This window comes from Monodelphis domestica, chromosome 2, assembly GCF_027887165.1.
Source record: "Monodelphis domestica isolate mMonDom1 chromosome 2, mMonDom1.pri, whole genome shotgun sequence".
NCBI lineage: Eukaryota > Metazoa > Chordata > Mammalia > Didelphimorphia > Didelphidae > Monodelphis > Monodelphis domestica.
Window position 1 is genome coordinate 226629501 of NC_077228.1, and position 18441 is coordinate 226647941.

At 35.2% G+C, this 18441-nt stretch overlaps 1 protein-coding gene across 2 annotated transcripts in view; it reads left to right on the top strand.

Moving 5' to 3' along the window:
* PRKCA (protein kinase C alpha) overlaps positions 1-18441 on the top strand; it is a 590805-nt gene that overhangs the window by 406265 nt on the left and 166099 nt on the right. For both annotated transcript variants that reach the window (XM_007482766.3, XM_001370222.5), the window contains exons 4-5: positions 1828-1939; positions 4229-4357. In XM_007482766.3, the coding sequence (XP_007482828.1) occupies positions 1828-1939; positions 4229-4357 (241 nt within the window). The remainder of the gene's footprint in view (positions 1-1827; positions 1940-4228; positions 4358-18441) is intronic.

The following is an 18441-nucleotide window of genomic DNA, read 5'->3' on the forward strand; positions in this document are numbered from 1 at the left end:
CTCTAAATTGTTGGCTGGCCTAGTAATTTTTTAAATTAAATTTTATTTTATTTTGCCCCAATGACATTTAAAAACAGTTTCTAATATTTTTCTTTTTTAAAAGTTTATTTATTTAGAATATTTTCCCATGGTTACATGGTTCATAATTTTTCCCACCCATCTTCCCACTGCCCCCTTCCAGACCTGACAAGCAATTCCACTGGTTATACATATATCAGTGTTCAAAACTTATTTCCATATTGTTCATATTCACAAGAGTGATCATTTAACATCAAAACCCCAATCACATACCCATCAAACCACATGATCAATCATATGTTTTTCTTCTGCGTTTCTATTTCCATAGTTCTTTCTCTGGATGTGGATAGCGTTCTTTCACAAGTCCCTCAGAATTGTCCTGGATCATGCATTGCTGCTAGTAGAGAAGTCCATTACATTTCAGTGTGCCACAGTGTATCAGTCTCTGTGTACAATGTTCTCTTGGTTCTGCTACTTTTGCTCTGCATCAATTCCTGGAGGTCGTTCCACTTCACAAAGAAATCCTCTAGTTCATCATTCCTTTCAGCACAATAGTATTCCATCACCATCAAATACCACAATTTGTTCAGCCATTTCCAAATCAATGGACATACCCTCAGTTTCCAATTTTTTTTTGCCACCACAAAGAGAATAGCTATAAATATATTTGAACAAGTATTTTTTTCCTTTTCATCTCTTTGGGGTACAAACCCAGCAGTGGTATGGCTGGATCAAAGGGCAGGGATTCTTTTACAGCCCTTTGGACATAGTTCCAAATTGCCCTCCAGAATGGTTGGATTTTCCAATATTTTTCAAATAGTGCATCTTGAATTCTCTCCCTCCCTCCCACCATCCTCCCAGCCCCATTGAGATAGCAAGCAATCTCATATAGATTTTATATGTGAAATCATGGCATAGTAATTTTTACTTTGTGTTTATATGTTGTTAATGAAATGGCAGAGGCAATCTGAAAATCTGTTGCCATTGAACCTTCAACAAATACTTTACCTAAATTGTATCTCAGTTTTACCTATTAATACATGAGGCAACGTGACAGGGATGAAATATTAGTTTCAGAGTAAGGAAAACATTAGTTCATGTCTTTTTTCTGAAACACACTAATTACATAATCATTAGCAAATCATTGAACCTCTCATGCCCCACATGGCTATCTAAGACTTTGTCAGAGTACTTGCTGATCTCTTGGTGGAGATAGTTTTGTTTTTTTTTTGAGATAGTTTTTAATATTGGTTAAATCACAGTTTCAGACCAAAACAAACAAACAAACAAACTAGCAAATAAATGCATAAACTCACTACTAAACAAACAAGATTTTTTTGATGATATGGATGGAAATGATGAAACAATCAGATAAAGGGGAAATAGAAATACAATAGAGGACTTAAATAGTACAATGGGTAAAGCTAGGGGGCTTAGAGGATAGAGAGCTAGGTCTAGAGTCAGAATGACCTGGGTTCAAATGTGACTTTGCATGATTTCTAGTTGTATGGCCCTGGAAAGTTACAACCCCAATTTCCTAGCCCTCACTGCTCTTCTGCCTTGGAACTGATTCTTAGTATCTTGATTCCAAGACAAAAGATAAGGGTTTTAAATAAATAAATACATCTGAAAATTAGAGATTGGCAGTATTATTCTAAAGAAAGAAAAGAAAGTACTTAGATGATAAACACTTTAGCAAATCATGGCTCTACTGTGAAGGTGGCAGATGGTTCACTTGATTATGTTTATTGATAAAAAATATGACCACTTCATTAAATTGGATGGTTCCTGTGTTTCTTCTTTCATTAGGACCCCAGAAGTAAGCACAAGTTTAAAATCCACACATATGGAAGCCCAACATTTTGTGATCACTGTGGCTCACTGCTCTATGGACTTCTACATCAAGGAATGAAATGTGACAGTAAGTTTTCCTTTCATCTCAAAGGGTCTGTTAGGTAATGAAATTACAAGGCAATGAATTGTTCCTATTTCAAGAAGAATTATTGCTTGCAAAGTCTTCTAAGAGTATTGAATTATGAAAAGCATATTTATTAAGTGCTTAGGATTTTTACTGGACAATACTAGTTAATTAGGGACAAAAAATAAATAAAAGTGTTCACCATATTGATGCTAAACTTAATGTGAACACCTGGTAAACTTTTGTTCTACTGCTGCTCACTATTCTGAAGTTCACTCAGAATTCACTCAGAAGTTCACTCAGAAAGTTCACTCAGCTGCTCACTAAGCTGAAGTTATCCACAAACCTTGGCCTCCCCAATAGTAGGGATTACAAGTGTTAACCGTCATTTTTGGCTTTTTTTATTTACTACTGGTTCAAACTACTGAGTGTCAACTATTTAATTGGAACATACCAGAAACAATTAGTAAATGCACAATGTTAAAAGAAAAATATTCTTCTGAGATACCAACAGGGACATACACTCTCTGAGGTGAGCTGAATCATTTGTATTCAACAGATAAGGATAAGGTTTTTTCCTGTGTAAAGTTCAGCTTTTTTATATGACCTCTTTAATATGGAAAGTGAACTCATTCATAAACCAAATTGAAAAGATCAAAATCTCTGGTGCTTTGAATTTCAGGTTCATTGACTTAATTCATTAATTTTGAGCCCAACAAATTCTCTTATATATATGTGAAGATGGTGTTCTTTAATATTTTTTAGTCAAAATAATAGAACTTGGTTAGATAGCTTAATTATGTTTAGCATATTAATGCCATCTGTGATCTCAGTAATATTTGGGAGTTCTTCTACAAGCATATATGCCAATCACTCTGTTCCCTTTGCAGATAGGTATGTTAGCTGCTAAGCCTGTATGAATATATGTATATCCTCTAGTAGTCAGCATTCTAATCATGAACCTCACAAAATTTAGCTGGGCTAGTCCTCTGATGTTCAATCATCAACCATACTTATAGGTTTTTCCAGCTTTGTACAGCCTACCAGAGATCATACTTTAGCAGTATCTCCTTTGAAAACTTAGTGTCTCCTCCAAAACTTAATGACTTATTTGAATAAGTCTTTAAAAAAAGGAGTTTTAAATCTTTACTGCCCATATGAGAATTAACATTTTATTATGTGTAAAAGCAGAATTTTATATCTTTAAATTATACATTTCTTTTCAATTGAACTCTCCAAATAGTTATTATAGGATTTCTATGAATCATGTACTATGCTAGTCCTGGGACTACAAAGATGAAAAATGGGATAGTCCTTGCCCTCAAGAAAGTTACAGTCTATGAGAAAGAATGTAGTATGTACAAATGCAATGATACAAGGTGAAATGTGATGGGGGTAAATTAGAGTGTCAGAAGAAAATAAAAAAGTGTGCTTAAAAAATTCAAAGATGGTGAGATCATTTTCATCTAAGGTGTATTTATGAAATTTTCATAGTATTTGTTACTCCTGATGCCCTTGAAGGAAAAGAAAGGATTTTATGTGGTGAAGACTGGGTGGAGGGGGGTGTTATAAGATAAATGGAATAGCTTGTACAAATGCACAGAGGAAGGAAAATGCATGGTTATACATAAGACTAGATAACTATAGACTTTTTTGGCTGTAACATAAAGGGTACATTACCAGAAGGAGAGTAATATGAAATAATACTTGAAAGGCAGATTTGAACTAGATTGTGGAGGACTTGAAATACCACATTAAGAATTTTTCATTGATTAAATTTGGGTGGGATTCCTTAGCAGTGAGTAGACTCCTTTTAAATAATTAGAATGTCATTCATGTAGAGCCATGCATATTTTTAATTTGCCTGTACTCTTTTTTTTCTACCCAAGTTAGATTTGTTCTTCCAATAGCTGTCACTGTTGACACAAAGTAGCCTTGTCCACAAAGTAGCCTACTTGGGAATTAAATTTATTTAGAAAGATAATGCCAGAGAACTTTAGGTTATAAACCTGACATATTCCTTATGAGTTCTAAATCCCCAGCAATAATCTTTCTTGGTAAATTCCAAAAATATATTGGGCACATATATTATAAGAATGTTATCACACAGATAATTTCAGGAATTATAAAGGATTTTTGCTTAAGAGTTTGTTATATGAACAAAGACATGATAGAAAATTTAAATTTAAAAGAAAACTAATTTGTTACTTTTATTCAGAGGCAAGAACATTGTGAATATGATAATGCTTCTCCACATGCATAATTTCTTTGCCCTTTTTTAAAAATTCACAGCCTGTGATATGAATGTTCACAAACAATGTGTAATAAATGTTCCAAGCCTCTGTGGAATGGATCATACAGAAAAAAGAGGGCGAATTTATCTGAAAGCAGAAGTCACAGCTGAAAAATTGCATGTCACAGGTAAGATGGCTGCATAGCAGTGTTTTCTATAACTTAATGGGATTCTTCCTTGAGATCAGTCCAGTTGTCTTCCAGTTATGTTTATGAATTAATGTTTTCCAAAAGGCATATTAGATATATGCTCTTCATTATTTTAATATTGCAAAGAGATAGTTATCATTAATAAATATTTGTGGAATTGAATTAGAATGAATTGAATTGAATTCACTCAAATCAAGAAAGTTCCCCCATGCCCAGAATATCACTCTTCTACCTTTGGGAATACCTAGCTCCCTTTAGAGCTTAGCTCAATTGCCACCTCCTATATAATGTTTTTCTTGATACTCCCATTTGTTAGTGGCCTCCCATTTCCTCTCAAATTACTTTACATTTACTTTCCACATGTTTCTGCCAATTGCTAAAGTGGCTCCAGAGAAAACTTTCCCTAGGAAAACCTTAATCTTCCTTTTTCTGAAGGCTTTGTATCAAAATTTCAATTTGTAAAACTCGACTCGGAGCATACAGAAATATATATGTGTGTGTGTCTGTGTGTGTGTGTGTGTTTTCTTTCAAATGCTATTATGTGATATCACAGAGAATCTCATACAAATGGATTATACAGTCATGGAAAGAGAACTGAATCAGGGGAGACCTAGATTCTAGTCCTACCTCTCTAACTGGTTTTATGACAGTAGGAAAGTCACCTCACCAAAGTCTTACCTTCCTCTTCTGTAAAATGAGAGGGGTGAACCAAAGGAGCAGCAAGATTCCTTGAAATCCTATAGGTCTATAGTATATACTCATAATAACAGGAGTCATAACAAAAACAACACCAATAAAGCAGACTTGTTTATTTCTTTGGTATAAGGAACTTCTGATAGGAAACTGCAGCATAGCTTGAGAGAGTTGCTTGGGACACTAAAAGGCTAAGAGATTTGATTATGGTTACAGTATGTGTTAAAAGTAGCACCTAAATCAAGGACTTCCCTACTACAATTCTAGTTCTCTATTATTCCATATTGCCATTACATAGATGCAGGGCTTTTATTTTCTCTTCTCCCCCTAGCCATTGATAGCAAATTTTGTTTTGGATAAATTTACTTTCCTGACAGTTGTCCTATTTGTGAATTTGGAATTTGAAAATAAATACAGAACTTCCAAGTAGTCAGAAAACCCACTTTTTAATCAGGAATAGGGATAGGCTCATTAATCTGGGCACCACATGGAGTCATAAATCAATTTCCATACAGAACCAAAGGATCTGAGACTCTGGGAACCATATCCCTGGGAGAAGATACAACCCTTAATGCCAACTCCAAAGAGATACTGGACCTGAGAGTCTCTTTATACCTTTGGGAAGTCTACAAAGACTAACTACAAACAGGTGCATAAACCTCCAAACACTCAACAGCTACAGCATTAGAAAAATGGTCAGCTGAAACAAATTAAAGATAAAGGTCAAACTCAGGAGCTGGGCTTCCTGAGAGGAAACTTTCCACCAAAGGAGAAGCCTCCATAACAAAAAGGTGCTTAACATTTAAATCAAAAATAGGTGTGCTTAGTACTAGGGTTTCTCAAAAGTAAAGTTAAACTGAGTCATCCAAAAATTCACATTGACATATTTGAGCTTTTAACTGACTGTTCCCTAAGAGGAATTGTTTCTGTGGAGAGCTAAAGACAGTTTTCATGAAATACACATGCTTAAAGCACCTGTCTATTGAACAGCATACCTTGGTTAACAGCTTCTTTAATATTTAAACATCTGAAAAGACCTGCATTTGCAGAGAGAGAGAGAGTGTTTCCTTCAGTAACATAGTTCTCATCCTTCTTTCCATCTGAGGCTTTTAGGAATGACTGTGACCCAAAATCCTCCATCTCTTGATAGCTAGCTTTCTTATAATTCACCAATCTGCATTGGTTAGACTTGGCCTCAGAGGACCTTAAATCCATGCTCAAAGCCTTTCTGTCTACATGGACCTGCTTACTTGCTTTCTGCCAACATAGGTTTGTTGAAACCCATGATCATCTCCACAGCATTATGAAGCATTGAAGGTGATAGTCAAAATTACCTTCCAGCTCCCATTACCTCAGCCATGGCTTGGAGGCAGAAGGAAACTGGATACACCTTTCTTAGTGAAGTTTTAGTGGGAAAGAAACAATTCTCTTAATACTAGAAAGTGTTTTTTCATTTACCTACAAAGATTTTTGGAAGTGTTAACAGAAGTTTTAATTACAGAGCTTTAGATAAAGTAGGTCATATTTAGCTTGACCTTACAGAACTTGAATCTGATTTCTTGACCCTTGTGCTGCTTTCCCCTCCTGACTCTCTTAGTCACAGTTTTGTTTTGTTTAAAACACACACACACAACCTTCTGTTTTAGGGTTGGTTCCAAGCAGAAGAGTTCTATAGACAGTTGGGGTTAAGTCATCTACTCAGTCACTCACCTAGGAAGTGTGAGACCAAACTTGAACCCAGGACTGCCTGACTCTCTATAGACTATACCACATAGTTGCCCTTTAGTCACAGTTTAATTGATGTTCTTAGACCCTAGTTTGTACTTCAGCACCTGAGATCTTTTCAAATGCAAATTGTAGGACTTGTTATATTAGAGATAAGTACTTGTTGGTAGTACTTATCTCTTATCTTATCTCATAAGTGAACCTAGGAATGCCAAAATTAAAGATGAACTTTGGGTGAAATAATTTATCTGGCATTGGTCAAGGGGGCAACATCCATAGAAATCTAACTTATGATCATCTGGGTTCTGACTGTATTCTTTTTTTTTTTTTAAACCCTTACCTTCCATCTTGGAGTCAATACTGTGTTTTGGCTCCAAGGCAGAAGAGTGGTAAGGGCTAGGCAATGGGGGTCAAGTGACTTGCCCAGGGTCACACACCTGGGAAGTGTCTGAGGCCAGATTTGAACCTAGGACCTCCCATCACTAGGCCTGGCTCTCAATCCACTGAGCCACCCAGCTGCCCCCTGACTATATTCTTTAGAGCCAGGTAGACAGTTCATGTGAGTGGACAGATCTCTCCGTCTTTCTCTGTATACAAGCATGCCTAACATTTTTTTTTCTGGAATAACTATTATCAGGCTGAAAACCAGTAATACTAGGGCAACCTAATCTATAGTTCTAGATTTTCCATGTCCTAAGGGAATCACCTAGCTCACCTTCTTTTGGAATAAGCTATAGCTGATACTATGGATGAGAGTGACCCAGTGTGGGTTTTAAAATTAATATTCAATAACTAAATATTATATTTTAAAAGTTTTATTAATAATAACTAGGGCAAAAGAACTGCCTGAATTCAGTCCAAGTCACAGGTCCAAAAAGAGAAAGAGGGAGGAGTTACAGCCACTTAAATATAATCATGCAAAACAGGGACCCAGGAAAAGGGAATTTTGGGAAATACTAAGGGACTTCTGGGGGATGAAGTCCAAAGGTTCAAAATATCCATTTATACACCAGCACACAGGTTCAGAGCTGCTGGGGCTTTGTTTCAGGTTACCTCTATCCAGGAAGGTATACTTCCTTCCTGTGGTAACCACTTTCCTTATGCCTCCCCTTGTACTGCCCCAGGCCACTAACCTCAGGGTGCTTCTGCCTCCATTCTTCTTCTGAAGGACCAGCTTCTCAGTTGTGACACTCATGCTAGCACAGTGGTACCTACAATTGACTTGACCACTGTCACACTGTCTCACATTTCACTTCAGTTCCAAACATTTTTGTCTCAGGTGAAAATATTACTTGTTACAGCTCTAACAGTTCCCTTTTCTCAAAGCTTTCCCCTTGTGACCTCCACATTAGCTGAGAGAAACAGTAGTCTCCCTGCACTTGTAGACAAACAAATCACCTTGTTCAGAGAAGCATGAGCTAGACTAGTGTGAGCTTTCCAAGAGCTAGGGCTTGCCTAGACTTAATAAACTGTTTCTGACATCTCATGCATTTATCCTTCTACTCTCCACTTCTGAAGTGTAAGATACTTCAGAATACATTATCTGCTACTTTATCAAAGTCAGTTTATTGTACCTTGGGATCAACCCTGACTAAGGAAAGAATAAAGGGGCGAGCAATAGAAAAAGTCCATAATAATGTAACTAAAAGTCTGCAATAGGGATAGCCAGTTGGCTACTCATTTTTGTTAATAGTCTTGGCATCAAAAAGTTTTGGATTATTGTTGACATGGTTACAAATATCACAGGTGGACTGTCATAGAATTCTGTGGTTCATGTCCTACAGAAAGACATAGCATAAGAATGATGGAATGAATGAAGTATTTAGTTTTCATCTCTTTTTGGTTATGGTTGGAATATGGGGTGAGGCATGTGGGAAAAGTGCACACACTTGACTTTCTAATCATTTCCACTCATAAAAACAGCAACCTTATGGTGCTGTCTGAAATTTTTCATCTTGCCTATGACTGCCAAGGACCCTAACAGTTTCTCAAAGCCATATCAAATTGAACAGATGGATCAGGACTGAATATATAACTGAGAGCAATTGTGAAGCATATTTCAAAGGTCAAAATCCATATTGAATGTACTAATGTTATCTATGGTAGAAGCAAATTTATGACCTAGTAATTATCTTAAAGGGTCAGAGTTTTCATTCCTTAGGTTATCTGGGTACTTTTAAAACATGAAAGGAAGCCAGAATTATTTTAGGACAACCATTTGGGTTGTAGAAGGAGAAGTATTTACCACCATTCTCACTCCCTTGCACGTTTCAACCATGTACTGGCCAAGCTTTTCCTAGGAACTTACTCCATTCACATTAGGCTAGTTTTTCTTTCAAGGACATTGAATATAATGTAGAAACTTGATTGATTCAGGGAAGTAAGACTCGGGCTGTAGATATGTTTCTCGTTGTCTGAGGATAAAAGCCCACATAGGGATGGTCAAGTGGACTGTTGCTTGAGTCTTCCAGAAAGGAAGATGACAAAACTTGAAAACCTTGTTCATCTGTAAGACTGTAACATCAATAAATATCTTGCCCTTTTCTGAATGTCCTTTTTTCTGATCTCACTAAGTAAATCTGTTGTTAATTGGACTATCTTTCATTTTTTAGATATCAGACTCTTTTTCCTCCCAGGTAGCCATCTTTCCCCCCATCTTTGTCACATTGATTTTATTTATGCAGAAAGTTTGCAATTTCATGACATTTTCTATTTTATTTATTGTTTATAATCACTTCTTTTCCTTTTTTAATTAAGAATTCATCCCTTGACCATAGTTGTGAAGTTATATGATTGGATTTGCTTTTCATTGCTTTTATGTGTATTTAAGATTTGTATATTCAGGTCAAATATGTATTTGTAATTTTATTGGGAAATGTAGTATAGAATTTTGGTACAGACCTAATTTTTCCACACTGCTTTTCAGTTTTCCCATCTTTTCTTATCATATAGATAATTTTCCCCTGATAATTTATGTTAGAGGATTTCTAAACCCCTGAGTTATTAAGATCCATTATTTTTTATTCTTCTTTATCCAGTCTTTTCGACTGATCTAAATTCTGTTTTTGTTTTATTTTGTTTAAATTAGTATAATAGGGTTTTTCTGTTTACTCTCTTTAATATAGTTTGATGTTTGACTATTCCCCCTTCATTCCTAACTTTTTTCACTATGTCCCTTTGTATATGCTATATAAAACATGAATGTTTCCTGAATAAAATATGAATGTTTTCCAATATAATATATGAATGTTTCTGGGAAGAAACTTTAAATACTGAGGGGTTAACTTGTTAAAAAATCTTAAGATGATGGCCTAACTGGACAACTTTAGACAAGAATAACCCTCTGTTATATTAGTGAAAATCAGTGAATAAAAGGGTACTCTATAGTCAAATTATAAAATTGTTTACTTTATCCATATTGTCTGGTTATAATTTTTAACTTCAATAAAATATTAATTCTAAATAGAAAAAGTAGTCTAGATCAGTGGTGTCAATCTCAACTCTCAGAGGCCATTAAACTACACATAAGGATCTCTATAGGTAACATATTTAACTTTAAAATATAATATAAAAACATAATGTTTATTGTATTAATAAAACATTTCCCTAATATATTTGAATATATTTAGGGACACATTTGTGAGTGTTGTGGGCTCTGTATTTGGTTTCTCTGTCTATTGATGCCTTTTGTTTCTGCAGATGAATTTGTTATTATTTGATCTTATTTTATAAGCCTTTGGTGGCTTGATTGGAACTAAATCTGTAAGTTCACTTTGATAGTATTATCATTTTTATTATATTAATACAGTTATGAGCCCTGAATATCTATTCAATTATTTAAGTTATTCTTTATTTCTTTAAGGAGCATTTTATAATTTTATCTTTACAGCTATTATGGTAAATTAAATCCAAGATATTTTTTGAATTTTGTAGTTATCTTGAATGTAATTTCCCTTTCTACTATTGCTTTGTGCTTTTGTTATTATTATTGCAGAAATGCTGTTGATTTTTGTGGGTTAATTTTATATCCTACAAGTTAATTAAAATTATTCATTGTCTCAATTTCTTCTCTGATTATCTAATATTTTTTAATTAAACCACTATGTCATCAGTAGAAAGCAAAAGCTTCATCTTCTCTGTGCCTACCTTTTTTGTCTTTAGTTTCTTTCTAGTCTTTGTGCAATTCCTAGTATTTCTAGAACTATGTCAGGAATCCTTGCTCCATTACTGTATGTATTGGGAAAGCTTTTAGCATTTCCCCAATGCTTTTAATGCTAGCATTTGGTTTTAGACAGATACTTTTTATCATTTAAAATATTTCTATATTTATATTTTGTAGAGTTTTTTAACTTTATAAAAACAAGTATTGTATTTTGTCTGTTACCTATTGATATAAACATATGATGTTTTTGTTTTTAATATGATTTATTATCCTAATCATTTTCTTAATTTTGAATCATTCTTGTATTTCTGGTATAAATCCAATTCAATTATAGTGATTTAAAAAAACAATTACTGTGATTTTCCCTCCAAGATTTTATTTTAAAATTTAAAATTGATATTTATAAATATTAATCTATAACTTTCTTTTTGTGTTATCCTTCCCTAATTTAGGTATTATGATTATATTTGTCTTATAAAAGTCATTTAGTAGAATGCTTTCTTTCTCAATTTTTTGAGAATAATTTGTGTAGGATAAGTCAGTTGTTTTTTAACAGTTTTATAGATTTCCCTTTTAAGTCCATATGAACTAGAGTTAAAAAAAAATTAGTGTTATTAGTTAATTCGATTTTCTTTTTTTGAAATTGGATTAAACAGATGAATATTTTATCAGCAGTGAGCTGTTTTTTAAACATTTCATGACTTTGCTTCATTCATTCACTACCATGGGTAGTTGTGAGGAAATCACTATAAACCATAAAGTTATATTTAAGTGTGAGCCATTGTTACTATTACTGTTATTATCTAGTGCTAAACTCAGTTTTGTCACTCTGGTTTGGCTCCTTCCCATATTGTGCATACTCTGAGGATTGTTTGTAGGACAAGTAATTAGAGCTTTAAGCCAAGTTCAGCAATTAAGTAATCACTGGTTTAGAGTCAGAAGACTTTGAATTTGAATCACTTTTTAGCTCCCTTGACAAGTAGCTTCACCTCTCTGGGCATCAGGGATGATGATGATGATGATGATGATGGTGGTGGTGGTGGTGGTGGTGGTGATGATAATGATAGCTAACATTTATATAGTGTTTACTATGTGCCAGGTGCTAGGCTTAGTACTTCATAATTATTTTTATTTGCAGGCAGATAGTTGACTCAGTGGATTGAGAGCTAGCCCTAAAAATGAGAAGTCCTGGATTCAAATCAGGGCTCATACACTGTGTGTGACTCTGGGCAAGTTTGTTAACCCTCATTGCCTAACCCTTACTGCTCTTTTTGCCTTGAAACCAACACACAGTATTCTAAGATGGAAGGTAAGGTTTTTAAAAAATTATTACCTCATTTGATCCCACAACAATCCTGGGAGGATAGATGCTACTATCCTCATTGCCTATAAATGGGGAAACTGAGGCATACAGAGATTAAATGAAAATGAAGATAGACTAGATGAGTGCTAAGGTGCCTTGAAGGCCTGTAAGAAACTGTGCTAAATACTAAAGATAACTGATTCATATTTTTTTTTCTTATTCTCAACCTATTATTCCTAAGGATCTTGACAATAAGATAATTATCATAATCATATAGCTAGCATTCTTATAGTGCTTTCTGGTTTAAAAAAGTGGTAATGTGATTACATCAGTTAAATTTTTTTATCTGTGTTTTAGTCAGTATAGACATACTGTTTTATAGTAATTAGGGAGCTAACCTTGAAATCCGGAAAAGTGTGGGTTCAAATCTGTCTGCTGATGCATGCTGGCTACATGAGTCAAACCACATCATTTAACCTTTCTTTACCTTTAAGCAAGTCTCTGGGACTATAATTTGCAGCAACCTGCAGTGGTAAAGGGAGTTTTTCCACATTAGAATTCCCTATACTAATGAAATAACAAATCTAGTCCCTATCCCTATATGAGGGCAACAATTGCTAGATTTCCTATGGTAGACATTCTGTGAGAGCATTATATTTTGTCTGACCCAGGTGGTAGGAGGTGCAGGAAGGGAAGAAAAGCAGGCAAACCATAGAAAAAGGGTTGTACTCAGCTAACAATAAAGAGGTGTAATCTGAAAAATAAAATGAAGTCCCCACTGCAGTGACCAAAACAGGGCTAGAGCAAAAATGAGCAAATAAATTAGGTAAGAAGAGTATAATTTTCTGATGGTAGAATTTTAAAGTTCACTTTTTGCCAGTGATGCCATCTTCTACTTGGGTAGACCTCTAGACTATACATCTGCCTACCTCCCACTTAAGTCGGAGTAGTCACATTTTAGTTGTGGCTCAGATAATTATTGGTTGCACTTACAGTCAGAATTAGAGTATAACTACTTGACTTCTACAGGAAACCATTTAAAACTATGGGTGACAATAACTGTCAGAAGAAAAGTAGAAAAACTCACATTTCTGACTGGAATTTTGGATGCCTTTGAGAATGTCAGCTCAATTCAAGTCCTCTTCCCAAGGGCTATTTGCATGATGTTATCTAATCAGGTCATTGGCTTGGTTGCTTAGAGTATTGTGCAAAGGACTTGACAATGAATGGCATTTTGTATAATATAATAATTAGCATATATCCCATAGGGGCCAAAACCAGAAAGGGCCCATATATACTGGAAAATATTTTTAAAGTGTTTTCATGGTAACAAAGAACTGAAAACAAAGTAGATGTCCATCAGGTGGACAACTAAGCAACTAAACAAATTATGTAATGGAATATTGTTGTGCTATAAGCAACAACAAATACACAAAATTCAGAGAATTGGGAAACTTCTAAAGCAAGCAGACAAAAGACAAAAGCAGACAAACTTTTAAAGTAAGTAAAACAACAATATATAATAACAATGGAAATGGAAAGAACAAAAACAAACCTTAAATGTCATATAATTATAATGATTAAACTTGACCTTGAAGAATAATTGAGAAAATTAAATACTTCCCTTTATTGTAAAATTTGGAGATTGTGATGTGGAATTTACTGTCAGACATAGTGTGAGGGTTTGTTAGTTTTATTAACCTTCCTCCCCCTTTTTGATATTTTTATTAGAAAAAATGACTCAGTAGATGTGGAGGAACTGATATATTTTGATCTTAGTATGATAATTTTAAAAGGCATCAATAAAATATAAAAAATTTTAAAAGAACGTAATAAGTTGAAGCTGCCAGCAAAAAGAATTAGACAGATATTCATTTACAGGAATGGGAATTATTTGGAGACAACTTGCTAAAATGAAATCTTTTCTATATGATTAGTGCTGAGATCAGGTACACTTGATGTGGCTTTTCTTGTCCATTTGTTTGAGAAACATCCCTACCATGGAGGGGAAATTGCACTGAATTTGGAGACAGAGAACATGGATTCCGATTCCAGCTCATCAACTTCATCCCTGAGTGATATTATTAATTGACTTTTCTCTCAGCCCCACTTTCCTTATTTCTAAAATGAGAGGGTTGGAGTAGATGACTTCTATGGCCCCCTCTAGTTCCAAATTAGCATAATCCTTCAACTCCAGCACTGGAAGTTTTCTTTAACATCATTTTTTTAGTTAAAAAAAATCTTTAGTCAAATAATTAGTTTTGCTGCATTAAGAGAGTTCTTATCCTCAGATAATTTTCATTCATTACTCCTTAGGTGTGTCTGTATCCTAGGATAAAGCTCTTCTCCTTAGTAAAAAAGACAGAAAATAAGTAGTTATTCAGTATCTCAAACCTGAATTGTGTGTGTGGTTCTGGACTTATACACAAACTTGAAATTTGGCTTTGTATATAGCAATTATCTTTCTTCTAAATCTGGTTGATTTATTTGAATTGTTGACCTTTTCTACAGGGAATGATAGATCTGACTGCAATAACTTATCCTGCCAGTGGATAAGTACTTGCTCTCCCATATAATAAGAGTAAATAGCCCTCCCCGGAAGCAAAATACCTAGTGCACTGAGTCACTTGGAAACTTTTCAAGGACCCTTTTTTTCCATATGATTTCAGTCCAAATTAATCAATTAATACAATTAAGTACTTTGAAGTAAAATTAAGTAAACACAATTAAGTAAATTAGTTTAGGCATTAAAATAGGAGCTCCAGATATAAATGAATTTTGGGGAAAAGTCAGTTGTGGAGACCCGGTTCTCAGTTCCATTGTGCAGAGGACTGGGCCAAGTATAGAGAAGCAGATCAAAAGGTGAGATGGCCTGGGTGGATCATTCAATAGGATGTGAGACTAAAGTATGGTGAAAGATGGTAGAAAGGTAAAGAAGGAAGCATAGTACTATGCTAACCACTTTAAGAGTTATTGGCTCATTTGATCCTCTTAACAACCCTGGAAGGTAGGTGTTATACTCATTTTACAATTAAGGAAACTGAGAGAAAAAGAGATTAGATGACTTTCTCAAGATCACACAGCTATTAAGTGTTTGTAGTCTGATTTGAACTGATTTGAGTCTTCTCAACTCAGTACTTTATCTACTATGCCACCAGCCACAAATACCTAATGTGAAAATTCCCGTTATTGATGCCTGTTGGTAGCCTATCTGTAACATGAGAGGTTAAGTGCATACTCACACAGCTAGCATGTAAAAGGGACAAGACACAGACCCAGGACTTTACTGACTACACAGCTTGACCTCTATATATTGCAATATATTGTCCTCTTATTGTTTATATTAATATTATGCATTTAAGTAATCCTTTTGTGTTGCTATAGAGCCACCATCTATGTCTGCCTATATGGAAGGAGAGGAGGAGGAGGAGGAGGAGAGAGAGGGAAAGAGACAGACAGACAGACAGACAGACAGACAGACAGACAGACAGACAGACAGACAGATAGACAGAGAGAGAGAGAGAGAGAGAGAGAGAGAGAGAGAGAGAGAGAGAGAGAGAGAGAGAGAGAGAGAGATGGCTATTCTATATCTCAGACCTGCAATGTGACCTCCTACACTGTGGCTCCTTGAGGACAGGGACTTCATCTATCTCAGTATCTTCTTTAGCATTTAGCACCATATTCAGTCCATTAGATGTGCTCAGTGCACATTTCTGGAGCATTTTGCAATATCAATGTTTGTGCTTTTCTGTGATTGCCTGATGCCTTTATACCAACTAATTCAGGTTCAATCTAGCCATTGCTGCTACTGTTTCCAGGCAGGCCACAGGTGGGTCTTCTTGTTTGGGAAAGAATAGTATACAGGTTTCCTTATTTCTTCTGGGTGAATTGGACTTTCTGTTTAATCCTTACAGCTGCCCCATCACAGTTTGTTACTTAGCTGTTTAGTGGTAGATCCTTGGGTCAGACTTACTTTCCAGGGTTACCGAATATATTTACTCATTCATAGAATAGTTACTTCCTGAATACCCTCTATATGCCAAATTTTGAAAGATATAAAACAATAAGACTTGCCTCCTCAAGCTTGTGTTTTTTTTAAATTCAATTGTGGTTGCTCCTTTGCCATGAACCATTCTTTTAATTCCTGTTTGACCACTGATGTTGCTGAAGTGTTTATAATTAAGCATTTATTCTTTAAAATTAGTAGTGCTTTGGGTGCTGAGAATACTTTGTGATAAATCTCCAGTTCATTTAATTATTATTATATATTTGATGCATTCTATTTGAGAGTTGCTACCATTTTGACCAAAACTCCATTTTCAGATTAAGATAATGAAGAGAAATAAAATTTGCATTAGGGATTCTGGCTTAATCCTATATCTTTTATAGATGATGTGTTAATTTAGTAGTACTATGCTTAAAACTGCCTTCTATTTGGCTTGAAGCAAGGGATCATCTGCTACAGTTATTCTTATATATTTCTGTGACTTTAACCCATTTAATTTTTCTGTGCTTAGGTAGGTGTTATTGAACTGTAAGAGCCAGCTTAACCTAAACTCCAGGGTGACCCTTAAGTGCCTATTCTTACATCAGCAGCTGTCCATTCTTTTTCCTTGTTTCAATAACTTCAGAATGTTACAATTATGGTATCTAGGAAAGTCTGTGCCCCCTCAAACCATCCTGATATTTTCCTTCTGCATTGATTGAGGTATAACAACATCCAGAGTTTTGAAACTCAACAAGGCAGTTTTGCAGAGACAATTTCTCAACTGGCAGGTTGTCTAATAAAAAGCTTCGAGCACTTTGAACTGCCAATCAGAATGTGGTCTTTATTTCACAGTTGTTCAAAGTGTATAACATAAATGGACAATGAAAGCCTAACTGCACAACAACAGTGTGGGAAAACAAGGTTTTGTTTGATATTGTATGAGTAAGCTAGAGATAGAGCCAGTATTCATTCTACTGTCTTATCCTTCCTACTAAGCAACTCTGCTAGTCCTCCTTCTTTCCTGCTGACAAGTCATACTTATATGAGTGTATGCCCTAAAAAGGAATCAATGGGGGACTTACAGTAAGTAGGCTAACTGCTTCACTTTGGCTATTGTGTCCTGTCACATTTATGAGAACTTAAATTTATGGCTACCTCCCCCAATGTGCACAAAGACATCTATGAAGGAAACAGAGTTTTACTGGAATATCTCAAATCAACAGTAGTTTAAGAAAACATTCGTTATACTAGAAAAATCATAGAATCATAGCTTTCAAGCCAGAAGGCATCATAGAGATCATTTAGTTCACTCCCGTCTTTTGGCAGATAATTAAAAAAAAAATCTCAGAGAAGTTTAGTGATTTGCTAAAGTTCACACAAATGGTAATAATGGAAACGAAATGTGAACCCTGATTCTCCAACTCCAAATTCAGCATTATTTTCATTGCTCTGTGCTACCTCCAAAATAATTGAAAATTATTATCATATTTCATTTTATATTATGGGTTAAGTGGGGGGGGGGGGGACTCTGGATCTGTTGAATCCTTCTAGCCCAACTTGGTGAGATCCAGTTAGCAGAGAGTTTGGAACAGGATAGGTAGATCTGAGAATCATGAGCATAGATATGGCAAATCAATCCTTGGGAGTTGGTGGGATCACCAAATGAAATAGTACAAAAGGAGAAGAAAATAGGGTCCAGGAAGGAACTCTGAGGAACCTTTAAAGTTATAGAACTTGAACTAGAAGAGCATCTAGTAAAGGAGTCAGAGAAAGAACAGACATATAGGCAGGAGGAGAGCCAGGAGAGAGCGGCACCACCCTGAAAACCTAGAGAGAAAAGAATATCAAGGAGGAAAGAGTGATCAACAGTGTCAGAGATCTCAGAGAATTCAAAGATAATGAGATTTGGGAAAAGGTAATTGTATTTGCCAACTGAGAAATCACTTAATCACTTTGGATTGGTAGTTTTAGTGTAATGATAAGATCAGAAGCCTGATTGTAAGGAATTAAAAGAGTAAAGGGCAAGAAAGTGGAGATTTCTATTGTAGATGGCCTTTAAGAGTTTAGCTACAATATAGTGGAGGAATTCCATGAGGACTGGAACAACCTCCAGGAATTGATGCCAAGTGAGAGGAGCATAACCAGGAAAACATTGTACACAGAGACTGATACACTGTGGTACAATTGAATGT